The sequence below is a fragment of the Anarhichas minor genome, unplaced genomic scaffold (assembly GCF_050575085.1).
Source record: "Anarhichas minor isolate MPS153535 unplaced genomic scaffold, ASM5057508v1 ptg000063l, whole genome shotgun sequence".
In the NCBI taxonomy this organism is placed as follows: domain Eukaryota; kingdom Metazoa; phylum Chordata; class Actinopteri; order Perciformes; family Anarhichadidae; genus Anarhichas; species Anarhichas minor.
This window is the reverse complement of record NW_027466509.1, coordinates 498497-515368: the sequence shown is the minus strand read 5'-3', so window position 1 is coordinate 515368 and position 16872 is coordinate 498497. Positions and strand designations below refer to the sequence as shown.

The 16872-nt window shown below is 46.0% G+C and overlaps 2 protein-coding genes across 4 annotated transcripts; one reads left to right on the top strand and one right to left on the bottom strand.

Annotated features, from left to right (window-relative positions):
* Positions 1-381: 381 nt before the first annotated feature.
* On the top strand, positions 382-9925 carry ydjc (YdjC chitooligosaccharide deacetylase homolog). 3 transcript variants are annotated; one of them, XM_076078195.1, is made up of 6 exons: positions 382-785; positions 1746-1921; positions 2377-2527; positions 3729-3828; positions 7082-7259; positions 8010-9925. In XM_076078195.1, exons 2-6 carry the CDS (start codon positions 1758-1760, stop codon positions 8341-8343), a joined length of 927 nt encoding a protein of 308 aa, XP_075934310.1. In that variant the 5' UTR covers positions 382-785; positions 1746-1757; the 3' UTR covers positions 8344-9925. The 3 variants fall into 3 exon arrangements, with proteins under 3 accessions (XP_075934310.1, XP_075934312.1, XP_075934311.1); XM_076078196.1 differs by having other exon boundaries at positions 404-504; XM_076078197.1 differs by lacking the exons at positions 7082-7259; positions 8010-9925 and adding an exon at positions 4152-4342.
* Positions 9926-11758: 1833 nt separating this feature from the next.
* On the bottom strand, positions 11759-16435 carry LOC142933907 (ubiquitin-conjugating enzyme E2 L3). Its single transcript, XM_076078199.1, has 4 exons — positions 16335-16435; positions 14483-14578; positions 14214-14400; positions 11759-13084 (listed from the first exon to the last, which is right to left on the bottom strand). Exons 1-4 carry the CDS (start codon positions 16431-16433, stop codon positions 12930-12932), a joined length of 537 nt encoding a protein of 178 aa, XP_075934314.1. The 5' UTR covers positions 16434-16435; the 3' UTR covers positions 11759-12929.
* Positions 16436-16872: the final 437 nt, after the last annotated feature.

The window sequence follows — 16872 nt, the reverse complement described above, 5'->3', positions numbered from 1 at the left end:
GTGGACAAAAAAAACTTCCGTTACGGTTTTTGTTTTCAAAATAAAAGTTTTCAAAAGCTTAATTAAATGTACAGTTTTCAGTCAAATGTTATGTTTCATTTTTAGATTGTTAATAATCGAAACACCAATCATTTATATAATTGCTTTGTCGGTAAATAGCATTTCTTGGAGCAAATGTCACATATATGCACTTTAACATAGGATTACCAAAGGGGACATATATGTATATATTATGAAACTTATTCGTAAGAGATGATTCAACTAAAGGGTATTTTTGACACTTCAGTTTACAGTTTAGTGGTCTTGTGAATTTAAGGCGTCTTATTTTGAAGTTGTTCTGGTCCCTGGGTGGGACGCCATGTTTTCTCCAGCAGAGGGCGGCCTAATCCGGTGAAGTGGACTCCGGACTACACCGATGCGGTTCGCGAGTCGGAAGTACAGTTTATTTCCACCGTGTTTTGCGTGGTCTCGGACACGTATGGACAAGCGCGTGGAGCACAATGGGTAAGATGTATTAAGAGTTCTTCAGTCGGTAGAACACATCAGTGCTCTTCTAGCCGGGGGGCTTCAGCACGCTGACGCTGAGAAGCGGAGAGAAGATGTAGCCGGCGAATAGAAACGGTGTCGTCTACAATGATTCCGGTCTGTTTAAACGGAGAGAGGAGAGGGCACCGGGCTCGGTGGTGACCGCGGAGAGGTGCGCTGTGTCCCCGGTAACGCTGCTGTTAACAGCGGACTCTCTCCCGCTGGACAGCCTCGGCTTGTGTCGTGTCCTCGTTGTGACGGTGAGTGACCGGAGCCTCAGAGAGGCTGCTGTCGGCTCCACTGTACCGGCTGTTACCAGCCGGTACAGTGGGTGTCTCTGGACACAGTGGACATGGTTCACACTTTACATGAAGCTCACAGAAAGACATCTCCCGGAAACCTCCCCAGCTGATTACTTACAGTACAACATGTTGTTTGTGCTTGAACATACAAACTCGGATTATATTGTGACGTGTGTGCTCATTTGCATAGACATCTGAGAACTGGTTGAAGGTTCATCATAGTTTTTTCATTTAGTTGGAGTCAAAGGTTTTTACAGAAGGAATGTTGGATATCTCTTTGTATCGCTCCATAAACCAGAGATGACTGTCAACAGCCATGACAAAGAAGCATTTCCTCCATGTTTGTATTAATACATGTAGTTTAAATGAGTCTGTGGGTGATGTGTGAACACGCCTTCAGAACATGGAGTCTGCTGTATGTAAAAATATGCAAATGAAGCTTTATCTAATGGTAACTTTTGGTGAATTTAGGAGAAATCTTCAGACGCAAATGGACAAAGTAGTAAAATAAACTCCTCAATGTGTATTTTGGATGTCAGCTGCTTTATTATGGCAAAAATCATAATTATCTGGTCAATATTGAGATCACGATTATTTAACACAATTACTCATTGACCTCATGCATTCATTAAACATGTTTTATTATTTTGACAGTGTATTTTCTTGATTTTAAGATATAATTCAAATGAAAAAAATGAATGTAAAATAAATATAGATAAATATATAATAAATACAAATTAATTGGATAGAAAATAAATAAGATCAAATAAGTTGTAGATCGCCACAACCGAACATATAAATATATATTCAACACATTCCAGATGAAATGAATAAATAAATAAATGTTTCATCTCAATAATCTTCAGTGTCTCGAGCCACAGCCTTATGATGCCCCCCCCCCCCCCCCCCCCCCCACAGAGAGCAGCAGTAATGCCACAGCCCAGGGTGATGCTGGTGGTGACGGGAGATGATTTCGGCTACTGCCCGAGGAGGAACCAGGGGATCGTGGACTGCTTCCAGGCCGGAGGCATTTCCAACGTGTCGCTGCTGGTTAACGCCTGTGCTGCCAAAGAGGCGGCAGATCTGGCGAAAAGGTAAAATCCTGACACGCTGTAGATAAAGAGGAAAGACACCTGGTGGAGATGTACCTGGCCCCGTGAACATTGCTTCTTCGGTGGTGGATTTGTCTTTACTCCCACTCACATAACTGGCCAAACATCCCTCGTGTGATGGGGAATGGAGACGGCTCAGCTCAGCTCCAAATACACTTGAAAGCAGTTAATGCCGCTCCGCTAGTCGCATGCCGATGTGTCCTTGAGCAAGACACTTACCCCAAAGCTGTGCCTACTGTGTATGGATAGAATGTGAATTGTAAGTCGCTTTGGATAAAAGCATCTGCTGAATGACTGTAATATTATATATATATATATATATATATATATATAGAACAAGCCTCTACAAGTGTTGAACACACATAGGGCCTTTGAACTTGTCAGAAATGTTCAGCCAACCTCACATGGTATGACAGAAGTTTCTCTCTTCATGTCAGGCACAACATCCCCATCGGCCTCCACGCCAACCTCTCTGAGGGCATTCCAGTGTGTCAGCAGGCCTCCACGCTGACCACCCAGCGCGGCTTCTTCCACGGGAAGATGGGCTTCCGTCAGGCCCTGGAGAGAGGTCAGCTCAGCATGAAGCAGGTACACGACTCCAGAGCATCATTTGTGATCATCTAGTCATGATGTCTGAGCCTCCAGACCTGTTAAATGTTCAAATGCTCCAGCAAGATTTAGGTGAAAACAATTATTATTATTCATTTATTTTGATATGCATCAAAGTTTGAGCCGGTAACATGCATGGATGTCAAACTCTAGGAATAAAAAAATCAAGTGCACACTGTTGAAACTCTATTTGCTGAGAGTGAGTTGCCAAAGCATGACGCACGCTGGAGGGTGGTTACTGGCACAGAGTCACACACACACACACACACACACACACACACACACACACACACACACACTTGTTTGTGGCTCCTGCTCAAGCCTGTGTGTTGGTTCAGATTGGATCTCTCTCATATTTAACCTCCCAACTCGCAAATCTACTGGACACAGAAAGCAGAGCGGGAGAAGGTGAACACAAAGCTTACCTCACTGGGGTGACATGCTTCATTAAAATGAAAAATGATGAGATCCAAAATGTTATCGATACCAATAATATTAATGTTAACCTTAAAAATGGCAAAATATGAAGAGGGAAATAAATATATATTTCAGATTGACAAGTTTAATTTTCTACACATATTGAAGGAATACCACAATACTAATGATGTGATGACCGTTTGTATATCAATGACTCGCCCCGTGTTTCTCTCGGGCCTTCACGGGGAACCGAGAATAAACTGAAAGGAGAAAAGAATGAAAGTAAATGGGGGCTGCGTTTAAACAATCGCAAAACTGTATCAAAACATCTGGTTATCGTGCAGTCCCATTTATCATGAATAATAAAACCTTTTCCTTCGTCACTGTGTCATGTGACCTGAAGCCAGCGGTGGAAACGTGAGCGCTAGTTGGAGAGAGGCATGCCGGTGTTGTCAGTTTGTTGTGTTGGAAGAGAAAGCGTTTTGTCATCGGTCCGTGTGCAGGTAGACAAACCAACTGCCTTGAGCCAGATGACATTGGCGGGTTGCATCTCTGCTAGCAACATTAATGTCATCAGTAGTAAAAGTCACTTGCTTTACAGTTAATTTACTGTATCTAGAGTCACAACATGTGTTGAAGAACTCATTCAGCAAAGCCACTCGTACCTAACTTAGTAACTAACTAATGTGAATATGCGAGGAAGAGGAAGTCGTGTCTCTCCATGTCAGTAACCTCCAGGTGTGTGGGGTTTTTTCCTTCCCAGGTGGAGCTCGAGTTGAGGGCCCAAGTCGGGCTGTTCAGGGAACTGACAGGTCACCTGCCCCACCACATGGACGGACACCAACACGTCCATGTACTGCCAGGTAATGCAGAGAAAAACACAAAATAAACGGCAACTGTAACTGCTATTGTACGGCGCATGGCTCAACCAGCTTCACATTTCTAAAAAAGTAACCAAAGCACCAAATAAAAGTCAGAAAAATAATTTATTGAATGAATACAAACCACAACAAGCCCCCGTCAAGACCGCAAGAGCACCCTGTGTGTTTTTCACTGCGCTCCTCCTGACATGAATGGAGGCGTTCTGTTGTAGGCAGCGCTCGTTTTGTCATCCGCTAAGTGACAGCCATACATTCATTGTCTTAAATGCGTGGAAATCAAAACAGGAACAATTTGTAATCCGTAGGGGAAACAAGAGGCCAAACTAAAGCAGTCGCTGACCTACCGGCCCGTTAAGAGGAGTCAGCATTCGATGGCGGTATAAAACATGTTGGCACCAGAATGCTTTGAAAAACCACGGGAGGTCCTTGAGCATCCAGTCATAAATGAACACAAAGCCCCTGGCTGAGCGCCGCTGTGTTGGAGTTCTCCCCGGAGAACGAGAGGGTCGCCTCCATGCGCCTACGGGTTGCGGGGAGCAAGGCTCTGACAGTTGTTTGTGCTTATGCACCAAACAGCAGTTCGGAGTATCCGGCCTTCTTGGAGTCGGTGGGAGGGGTCCTGGAAAGGGCAGCGCCTGCCGACTCCATAGTTCTCCTGGGGGACTTCAACGCTCACGTGGGCAATGACGGAGAAACCTGGCGGCGGGTGATTGGGAGGAACGGCTTGCCCGATCTGAACCCGAGTGGTGTCTCGTTATTGGACTTCTGTGCTTGCCACGGTTTGGCCATAACAAACACCATGTTCGAACATAAGGTGGGTAATAAGTGTACCTGGTACCAGAACACCTTAGGCCGGAGATCTATGATCAACTTTGTAATCGTATCATCTGATCTGCGGCCGTATGTCTTGGACACTCGGGTGAAGAGGAGCAGAGCTGTCAACTGATAACCACCTGGTGGTGAGTTGGATCAGATGGCGGGGGAACTGGTTGGAAAGACCCGGCAAGCCCAAATGTATAGTGAGGGTGAACTGACGGAGGACCCTGTCCGGGAGGTCTTTAACTCCCACCTCCGGAACTTCTCACACATCCCGAGGGAGGTTGGGGACATGTAATCCGAATGGACCATGTTCAAAGCCTCTATTGTGGACACGGCCACTAGGAGCTGTGGCCGGAAGACCATCGGTGCCTGTCGTGGCGGCAACCCGAGAACCCGGTGGTGGACACCGGAGGTGAGGGAAGCCGTCAAGCTGAAGAAGGAGACCTTCAGGGCATGGTTGGCTCAGGGTCTCCTGAAGCAGCTGAGAGGTACCGGCAGGCCAGAAGGGCTGCAGCTGCGGTGGTCGCAGATGCTAAAACTCGGGCATGGGAGGAGTTCGGGGAGGCCATGGAGAAGGACTTTCGGTTGGCCTCAAGGAGGTTCTGGCAAACCATCCGATGGCTCAGGAAGGGAAAGCAGGGCCTACCCCAGGCTGTTCTCAGCGGGGGGGGGGAGGGGAACTGCTGACCCGGATGGGGGACATCGTCGGGCGGTGGAAAGAGCACCTTGAGGAACTCCTAAACCCGACCAACATGTCCTCCGGAGAGGAGGCAGCATCTGAAGACTTGGGGCGGAGGCCGCTAAGGTAGACAAAAAGCTCCTTGGTGGCAAGGCGCCAGGGGTGGATGAGATCCGCCCTGAGATGCTGAAGGCGCTGGACACTGTTGTCTTGGCTGTCTTGGCTGACACGCCTCTTCAATGTCGCATGGGGGTCGGGATCAGTGCAGACCGGGGTGGTGGTTCCAATCTTCAAAAGGGGGACCGGAGAGTGTGCTCGAATTACCGGGGTATTGCACTACTCAGCCTCCCGGGGAAGGCTTATGCCAGGGTGCTGGAAAGGAGGCTCTGACCATTTGTCGAACCTCAGATTCAAGAGGAGCAATGCAGATTCTGCCCCGGCCATGGAACAGTGGACCAGCTCTTTACCCTCGCAAGACTACTGGAGGGGTTCTGGGAGTTTGCCCAACCAGTCTACATGTGCTTTGTGGACAGACTGCAGTAGGAGCTGTGTCCGTATTCTCGGCAATAAGTCAGACACGTTCCCGGTGGGTGTTGGCCTCCGCCAGGGCTACCCTTTGTCACCGGTCCTGTTCGTGACTTTCACGGACAGGATATCTAGGCGCAGCCGGGGGGTGGAGAACGTCAGGTTCGGGGGTCTCGGGATCGCTTCTCTGCTGTTTGCAGATGATGTGGTCCTGTCTGCCTCCTCGGATCGTGACCTCCAGCATTCACTGGGGCGGTTTGCAGCCGAGTGTGAAGCGGCAGGGATGAGAGTTAGCACCTCCACATCTGAGGCCATGGTGCTCTGCCAGAAACCGGTGGATTGCTCCCTCCAGGTGGGGATGGAGTGCCTACCTCAAGCGAAGGAGTTCAAGTATCTCGGGGTCTTGTTCACGAGTGAGGGTAAGATGGAGCGGGAGATCGACAGACGAATCGGTGCGGCTGCAGCAGTAAAGCAGGCGATGCACCGGACCGTCTTGGTGAAGAGGGAGCTGAGCCGGAAGGCAAAGCTCTCAATTTACTGGTCGGTCTACATTCATACCCTCACCTATGGTCACGAACTCTGGGTCGTGACCGAAAGGACAAGGTCGCGGCTACAAGCGGCCAAAATGAGTTTCCTCCGTAAGGTGGCCGGGCTCAGCCTTAGAGATAGGGTAAGGAGCTCGGACATCAGGAGGGAACTTGGAGTTGAGCCGCTACTCCTTCGCGTTGAAAGGAATCAGCTGAGGTGGTTCGGGCATCTAATTAGGATGCCTCCTGGGCACCTCCCACTGGAGGTTTTCCGGGCACGTCCAACTGGTAGGAGACCCCGGGGAAGAACCAGAACACGCTGGAGGGATTATATCTCCCAGCTGGCCTGGGAACGCCTCGGGATCCCCCAGAATGAGCTGGAACATGTTGCGGGGGAGAGGGAAGTCTGGGTCAGCCTGCTGCCACCGCAACCCGACCCCGGATAAGCGGAGGAAAATGGATGGATGGATGGATGGATGGATGAATGAATGGACGCTTGATAAATGACTAAAAACTATTACTTGGTGATCAAAAAGGTTGCCAATGATTTTCTGTCATTGCACTAATTGTTTCATTACTAGTTTGCTTTTATTGTTGGCCATGATGATGACTACATTATGTGGAAGAAGTCCTGTCTGTGCCCCTGGGTCGGGAGTATTGATGTGGTCGCACTGTGTCGTTGCAGGGGTGCGTGAGGTGTTTGCACAGGTCCTGTCAGACCTCAGGATTCCATTCACCCGTGTCCCAGTGGAGCCAGGGCAACACAGCTGCCCAGCGCTGCCGGCACACCTCCAGAGGTTCTACGCACAGGTGGAGAAGGACGCTCTGGACTCCATCCCTGTTTTCACACGCTACGGAATCAGGTCTGCTGGGGCAAATATTACACCCTCCCCCCCCCCCCAACATCATGCATCCTAACTGTCCGTCCCTTCTGTAGAGGAGATCATGGGACTCCAAATCCTTTCAAAGCCCTGCAGTCCGTCATCGAGGACATGTCGGATTCTCTCCAGGTTGTAATCCAGGAGTTAAACGTCTTTCTTTTTCCAGAACAGTACAAGCCGTGTCTTTGCACAAAGGAGACCGTAGGACGGTTTTAGGAGTTTATGGATGCGTGCCAGTAAAACCAATAAAAGTAGTCTCCCTGCACCGGGACAAATAACAGAAAGAGACGATTACAAGTGATGTATTGTAGTACTACATTTACCTGACAGATATGCTTGCATTGATTAAGATTTGACAATTAAAATATGATGCATTATTATTCAGTAAACTATAATATAATATATATACAATATATACTAAACCATATCAAATGCCTGTTTTAACATACAACAGAAACAAGGTAAACAAACTCACAACCTGGACTGAGCCTTTTCTAACATATTTTCGGATGAGTTGAGATTCATATCAGATACCGACTGGTGTTTGAGGAGAATTGGTAATGCTGCTGACCATCAAGTATCATGTGAATGTTTGATAAGTTCAGTGTGAACCGGATTTAAAAGTCCATGTTACGTCGGTCATGACGATGCGTGTCAGTCCGCTGCTGTAGTGAGTGGAAGGATTGTCCCTCCTGGTCGATGACTGACAGAAACTGTTTTTTATGTGCACAGGTGGCCAGACGTGTACCTGGGGCTGACCACCATGGGCCGGAACATGTCCGTACCCAACCTGCAGAGGGCCCTCGGCCACGCCTTGGCTGCGGAGCCCTCTTCAGCCTCTACCTCCGGTGGTGCCTGGGGCCCTAACCAGCCCGTGGTCACAGCGGAGCTCATGGTGCACCCGGGCTACCCGAGTGGACCCCAGGAAGGAGGCTGCGGAGAGGGCCCCGATGACTTCTCCCGGTCAGCCGACAGACAGCATGAGCTGAGCGTGCTCAGAGACCCGGCCCTCCTGGCTCTCTACAGCCGGGAGAGGGTGCAGCTCTGTGCCTTCAAAGACATCTGAGTGTGTACTGTAGGGAGCCAGAGTGAGTCACATTGACATCTGCAATAACAGAAATCACTCTAAATCTGACCTAATTATTATGGGATGTGGGTCACTCATTGTGTCCCGAAAAAAGGGATGGTGACATTTTATTGACTGTTACTCTTAACTGTCCGGTAGGGGCCGCAAGTGATCAACGACTGCTTCCGCTTGCACACTTTGAATAAAAGATGACAGCAGTGGGTGTTTAAAACAGGGCTCGGTTAGCAGATTACATACTCAACCGAGCGCCGACTACAAAATAACGTGTCTCCTCATTTCGGTCTTAGCCGTTAGCAGCCGCTGGGCAGTATCGCCGGTTGGTTCAATTAGTTTTTATTTTGCTAAATGGCCAGCGTGTAGAGCCAGCATATTTTCACATCTAACTCTGTGAATTAAGGATTTATTGTGAACAAACCACAGCTGGTGTTTGTTGGAATAACTAACCGAGAGCTCTGGAGAGTTTGGTTTGGTTTCCATTGAGTTTGAAACGAAAACAGGCGCCGACTACAACGGAGCACCTCTTCTCGCGTTGGTAGCAGGAGAGCTACCTAGCTGTTAGCCAACAGAGCTAACGGAGCTAAGCACACAGCAAGACTGACGGTCAACATGAAGTGTTGCTCAGTGAGTCTGTTTGTGAGACATGGGAGAGAATAACGCGTAGATACACTTTAAACTTGACTTTAACTTTCAAACATTACAGCGGTGGTCGTTGCAAACGCACCTGACGCAGATCTGCACAATACTGAAGTCACTTTTCTACTTTATTTCAGTTATACTCAGCATGTAACATGTAATGAACCTCATTACCAACTTGCCTCTCTCGTTAGTGCAGACGTGGCTGTAACAAAAGCACAGAAAGGTATGCACCAACACGCCGGTAAAACGTGATGAAAGTATTTTTTCAATGCTAACTAACAAATCATTAACTTAGTTGATGATTGCATATAATATTAATAATCATGAATGTGACTTTTATAATTGAAGTTCCGTCTGTCATCACAAACTGCGCTCCGGTTGGAAACGAGCAGACCTGCTTCCACTTCCACCTTCTGTAGTCAAGTTGCGTCCACACAGTTTCCCCCGCACCACGTGTTTGCAACAAGTCGGGCGTGCTCACTTTAGTTCAGTTTATTCTGACCTTGAGGTTTGAAGACCTCCATCCTTTCAGTTGTGTTCTTACGTGTTGTATATTCCCTCAATTAATCATGTTCAATGTGGGTCAGTGTAAAGGGGTAGAGGGGTGGAGGGCTAGAGGGGGACCAGCAGCAGCATGATTCTGCCAAGTCATTGAAGCCATGTCTTTGTGGGGGGGGGGGGATTTTTAAAGATCTCAGGTCTGTGTAGCACTGAACTGCCAAATGTGTGTCTCTTAAGTGAACGTTACTTTAACACTCTCGTTTGAAATCACCCGTAACAGCTCCGTGTGTTTGTAATATTTACAGCCTCACCTGGACATTTCAAATATGTTGATAAAGTTTCTGTTGAAACTTGTTTTACGCATCACTTTGTTCGATTTGTTACAGAAGTTCAAAGCTGTGCAAATAAATCTGATGTTTATAGATGAATGTGATGGTGCCCCTCATCTATGCTGCTCTGCTGTCAGACACCAGTTACCTGTATGTGTCCTTGTTCCTGCTCGGCAGCATGAACTCTGAGGAGGCTTGTGAGTCACATATGGAAACTGATCAATCACATTTAATATTCATATAAATAACAGAAACATGCTTTCCTAATGCATAACTACGGAAGCCCCGAGAGGGAAAACCCATCTGGTGATCTTAGTTCCTTATTTTATTTTATTATTATTATATTTCCATACGTGACAAAAACAATGTTTGCGGGTATGTCAATAATTATTATTGTCACTACATGTCAGCAAGAACTACTGTACATTTCATTCCACTGCACTTGTTTCATAACTAATTCATATGTATATACGTGTATATATATATATATATATACGTATATATATATATACGTATATATATATACGTATATATATATACATATATATATATATATATACATATATATATATATATATATATATACGTATATATATACGTATATATATATATATATATGTATATATATATACGTATATATATATATATATATGTATATATATATACGTATATATATATATATATATGTATATATATATACGTATATATATATACGTATATATATGTATATATATACGTATATATATATATATATGTATATATATATACGTATATATATATATATATATGTATATATATATATACGTATATATATATACATATATATATATATACGTATATATATACATATATATACGTATATATATATACGTATATATATATACATATATATGTATATATATATACGTATATATATATATATATATATATATACGTATATATATATATATATATGTATATATATATGTATACATATATATGTATACACACTCACCGGCCACTTTATTAGGTACACCTTGCTAGTACCGGGTTGGACCCTTTTCCCTTCAGAACTGCCTTAATTGTTGGTAGCAGAGATTCAACAAGGTGTTGGAAACGTTCCTCACACATGTTGCTCCATGTTGACACGATGGCATCACATCCATGATGAGAAGCTCCCGTTCCACCACATCACAAAGCTGCTCTGTTGGATTGAGATGTGGTGACTGTGGAGGCCGTTGGGAGTACAGTGAACTCGTCATGTTCAAGAAACCAGTCTGAGATGATTTGAGCTTTGTGACATGGTGCACTATCCTGCTGGAGGTAGCATCAGAAGATGGTCCACTGTGGTCATAAAGGGATGGACACGGTCAGCAACAATACTCAGGTAGGCCGTGGCGTTTAAACCATGCTCAGTTGGTACTAAGGGGCCCAAAGTGTGCCAAGAACATATCCCCCCCCCACCATTACACCAGCCTGAACCGTTGATACAAGGCAGGATGGATCCATGCTTTCATGTTGTTTACGACACATTGTGACCCCACATCTGAATGTGGCAGCTGAAATCAAGACTCATCAGACCAGGCAACGTTTTTCAATCTTCTGTTGTCACATGTTGGTGAGCCTTCTCTTTATCACACCAGTCTCTGTAGACCCTAGAGATGGTTGTGGGTGAAAATCCCAGTAGATCAGCAGTTTGAAATACTCAGACCAGCCCGTCTGGCCCCAACAACCATGCCACGTTCAAAGTCACTTAAGTCCCCTTTCTTCCTCATTCTGATGCTCGTCTTCACCACGTCTAGAGGCCTAAAGGCATTGAGCTGCTGCCATGTGATTGGCTGATTAGCTCTGTGTGTCAACAAGCAATTTAACAGGTGAGTGTACAGTATATATATATATATATATATGAATTATACAAACATGAGCAACATTCACTTGACTACCAGGCAGACAGTGAGGCCAAATGGTTAGCCATCTTTATTATGAAACAATATTGGGACCAGATCAAACAGCTGTTACATGATGTTTTTTTTTTGTATTTTTGGCCACTGCAGTCCCTTTTTCGTGTCCTGACACACCCCCCGGACAGCCAGCCCTCTCCCAGCTGCCTTCAAGGTGCTTGTTTTTAGGACCGCCTCCAGGAGCTGAGCTTCATTCCAGCCGAGTGCATCCTTCTCCAGCTTCTCCTCCTCCCCTCCTGCTCCTCCTCCCGACGGGCTGGGCAGCCAACTGCTGTCTGCCTGCTGGAATATGTGTGTGTGGTAAAGGGCTCTGTGTCGAATGTGATCGGTGTGATATTGGGAGACATGCGTTGAAGATTCAAATTAAGCAAAAGGGGTTCTTCCTGCGTTACCGATTTTATTTGCATCAAGTGCCAATCAAGAAAGCAAAACGATTACTAATAAAGACAGAAAAAAAAAGATCACAAAAGCCGTCGCCTTCAGGGCCGGCTCACGATAACATGGAACCAATTTACTTTGTTTTCTCTCACTTAAGAACCTTCCGTCACGTTTTCAGTGAGAACAATTCCACTAATCTACGGCCTGCTCAGTGTGTTACAAACGGGGGGGGGGGGGGTCCCATAGAGCACAGTGCACGTCTAAGAGAGGCGAGTGGGGGGAACGTTTGCTACCGACAGCTTCTCTTCTTTCTGTCTCGCTTTGCTGTTTTTTTTTTTAAGCTTAAAGATTATCGACGGTGGGAAAGAAGAATAAATTTGTTATCGTCCGGTTTTCCTGCTTTGCGAAAAATAAAAATACTTGAGAAAAGTCTAAGTGAGATCTATTCAACACAAAGGAAAAGAAAAGACAATTACACTTTACTTAGGCTTTCCATCTAACTCTTCGTCTGAACGTTGCGTTCGCTTAGAATTTATTTTCCCGTTTTATTTCACATTAAGAAAAGAGTAGAAAGTTAGAAATGGAGATTTATGGCCGAGGAGGACGAGCGGTAGTTAAGAGGAAGCTGTCTGATCCACAGAGAGTCCTGGATGGGGAGGGACTGCAGGGAGGATCGGTGGGGGGGGGGGGGGGGGGGGGGGGGTTGGTATTTGGTTGGGCAGGTGAGATAGGGGAGGGGGGGAGAAAGAGACAGAGAAAGGGCTACACGCTCGTCAGGTGATCAGTCCATTGGCCGCTTTTCGCCGTATTTCTTTGTAAACTCTTCAGCGTTCTTCAAGAATTTTTTACGGTCCTTTGAGTATTCTTCTGCTAGGTCTGCCCTGAGGGGGTGCTCCGGCTGGGGGTCGTTGACCAGCGCGATGAGGGACTGAATTACTGCAACACACACACACACACACAGCCAAGGAAATCAGGTTAGACATGAACAACGCACTCCCCGACAAGACGCAGCAGCCGCAGCACGAGGCAGCAACGACATGAAGAGGAATTAAAGGGGACACATCGTTCATACTGTGCTTTGGGTTTCTAGTGGAACATGTTTACATGCTTTATTAATGTTTCTCACTATTCCTCTGTCTAACAATGCTCCGTGTTCACGCCCGTCTCTTCAAGGCCCTCTAGAAAGATGACCGCACTGATGCAACAGGTTGGATTGGGCAGTGGCGAGTCCGCGGGTCTATGAACCGATGTCACGTTCAGTATAAATGAGCATTAAGCGAAAGTCAATTCAACGTTACCATGATGTGTTCAAATGTAATCTTAAAATGTAGTTTTTGGCGAGGAACTTGAATAACTACAGTTGTTTAAAGGAGATGTTTTCACACAGTATAAAACAGAAAGGGGATTATGAACGCGCAGGTATCGCATCGGTGCTCGGTATCGACCGATACGCAAGTTCAGGTATCGGAATCGGGTTCAGGACGGCAAACATGGTACCGGAACATCTCGACCGTCACTAACACCTCCTAAAGTAAAGTAAGCCAGAGTGGAAAGTCTTGGTCCTGATTGGATTAAAAATACAACTTTTTACCCAACTGTGTAATACATAGGCTTGTGTATTTATCATTTATTGAGAGTTTAATTTAGTGCGCGTTATGATTATAAAACTACAAAATGTGGGCGCTAGGCAGTCATAGGTAGCCGATGTCAACCGACACGACAACACACTCCTGTGTGACGAGCCGACCCAACATCAGAGCTCTCTTGCCGGTTCTCAGTCAAGTTGACGAAGTCGTTTGTTTCCTCAGAGCGAGAATGTTTTGGTCAGAAACGATCAGACCGACCCACGGGCGGGACAAGTGTCCTGCACTGAGAGACACAGAAGGAACGTCATCTCTGCCGTGGGGGTGAAAGTGCTGACGTTGATGCGGTTCTTAATTCCCATGATTTGGAACGGTCTAACATAATAAATAATAAACAGATTTTAAATGAATGTAGGCAAACCGTATGCGAGCTAACCAGTCCATCGCCGTCGGAGGACCCCTTGCAACACTAGCACACCCACCTTGGTCAGTTTTGGTGGCAGGCTTCCAGTTCTCTGCGCTGATCACAGGCAAGCACACCTGGCCCTTCTCGTCGATGTTGGGGTGATAGATCTTTGTCTTGAACGTGATCTTGGGAGGCTTGAAGGGGTACTCAGTGGGGAAAATGATTTCGATTCTGAACGCACCTTTGTCATAAGGAGGGTTGTCCTGGAAGCAGAAGAACAATCAGAGGTCAAGACAAGGGAAGCGCAGGTGGACAGAGACGGGCGCACGAGGAGAGGCTACTTACGGGGACGATGAGCCCTTGCCATGACAACAGGTTAGATTCCTCCACTTGAATGTTTCTGAAGTTTTTCATTCCAGATTTGCGAATCTCTTCAAGTTCCTGAGAGAGCAAACAGACAATGTACATTACAGAGGGTTGAGTATAGAGAAGCAGTTTTGAATTGGACCCAGTTCCAGTACACCTCGCCCACCACCCCAGACTCCCCCGGTTCAATTACTGAGACGGCCACCTCCAGCTTTGCCTCACTACAATTTAGTTTGCAGGCAGGAAGTCAGCGAGGGCGGCCATCTTTGTCTCTTTTTACATTACATTTACATTACAGTCATTTAGCAGACGCTTTTATCCAAAGCCACTTCTTTTGGCTGCACTAGTGACTCTCACTGATTGGTCAGGGTGCATGCTCAATGGGGAGTGGACCTGAAGGTGTCTGAGTGAAGCTGGTGTCAGGAGGTAGAGCATGTCCGTCTACACTCTGCCCCGGTTCAACAGCAGAAGTGGCGTTCTATGTTGGATGGGGTAAATAAATAATAAATAAAATGCAGCTACATTTTCTCAAAACATGGCGTCTACAACTTTGCTCTTTCTCAGTTAAATGTTAATATTAACAATAATAATTTAAATAATCACATTATACACAATACCGACCTTTCACACCATTTATCCAACTGATGTAGTTAGTTACTAATATATATATATATATATATATATATATATATATATATATATATATATATATATGACAGTCTCACCAAATGTGATTTCTAAAACTTGGTGGCCAATATTAGCGAGTAGAGTTTGACTTTCAGCGCTATTTTATCATAATTTGAGCGTCCTGAGAAGCACGTGACTGTCTAGGAATAATGTGTAATCATCCTCCCTATCTCATGCAGACATGGTGCCGGGTGGCATCGTTCAGAGCTCTCCCAGAAGGGGGAAATCACACTGACATCTGCCGGGCCGAGTGTGACAGATCCCGGTGGAGTCTCGTCTTTAGTGATCAATCTTTATAGCTGGTAGTTACGAGGCAGTGTAACGGCCTAAACAAAAGCCCCAATGTTGATCTGTGAAACAGGGCAATGCTTTGCTCCGGCGTCCGTCTTCTTTCAGAGCCGATTTCCTTTATTCCGTCGTGCCAGCTAACGTCACCTCTTAATATTGTTGTGTGTGTGTGTGTGTGTGTGTGTGTGTGTGTGTGTGTGTGTGTGTGTGTGTCTCCCGTACAAAGTGTCGCCGACTTGTTGTCTGGAAAACGGCCCATCCTGTCCCGACGTGAGTCTTTTTCACCTACCAGCCATGAAAAACGTTCGCCGTAGATTTACACTACATTCGCCTTCACCCGTCCCCGAGTGACGAACTCCCGAACCTGGCTAACTGCGAGTTCAGCCGACGCTCGCTGGCTAACGTTAGCTAGCTGAAACGCAGCTAAGATCTCGGGCTAGCATGTTAGCTGATTAGCTAGCGCCTTATGCCGTTGGAAATTCCCTCTCTGCAGCGTCGGCGGTCTTCCGTTGGCCACAACTAAAACTCGACCCTTCGGTCACACAACCCATAGCTGCACGACAACTACAGTCGTCTAATAAACGAAACCGATGTTCCGTGGCCGTCTCCCGGATTCTTTGGCCTAACTTGCCGGTGCTTTGCTGCTTAACGGTGATATTTGGCCGACTAACGGTAGCTGGTTGGCCAGTAGTGACCTCTCGTTTCTATTACGTTCACGGCCACAGACGGGCAAGACCCGCGTCTTCAAACGACGTGATCTCGTATGAGTTTAGGCGAAGGACGAAGCGTTCCGCGGCCGCCAATGCGTCTTTAAACATTACAAATTATATGAAAATAACGGCATCGAGAGATTTACCTTGGACAGCCTCCTGCTCGCCGCCATCTTGAAACTGCTGTGTGTTCCCAGAATACACAGCGCGGCGAATATGTGTCTGGGCTGTGTTCGAAATCGCATACTACGATACTATTCATACTAAGTATGAAGTGGAGTATGTAGTCCATTCACACTGCAATGTGTGTGGATTTATTTTGTACACAAGAAATGCCCGGATGTATTCTATATTATGACTTTGTGAGTAAGAGACATTACATTACAGTCATTTAGCAGACGCTTTTATCCAAAGTGACTTACAATAAGTGTATAATTCAACATCGGTATTCAAGAGAACTACTCGGCACCAGAAGTCATAAGTGCATCTCCTTTAAACAAGCATCTAAGAGCATAAACCAGAGCAGACGTACAGTGCAAAAACAAATCTATTTCAGACACTTAATATTTATTAATGTTCATTATTTCTGTTGTTTAATAGAAATCCAGGCAGAAGGTATACACAGCCATAGTGTATGGCACAGTATGAGAAGAATGACGAGTCTTTCCAACATGACAGCATGCC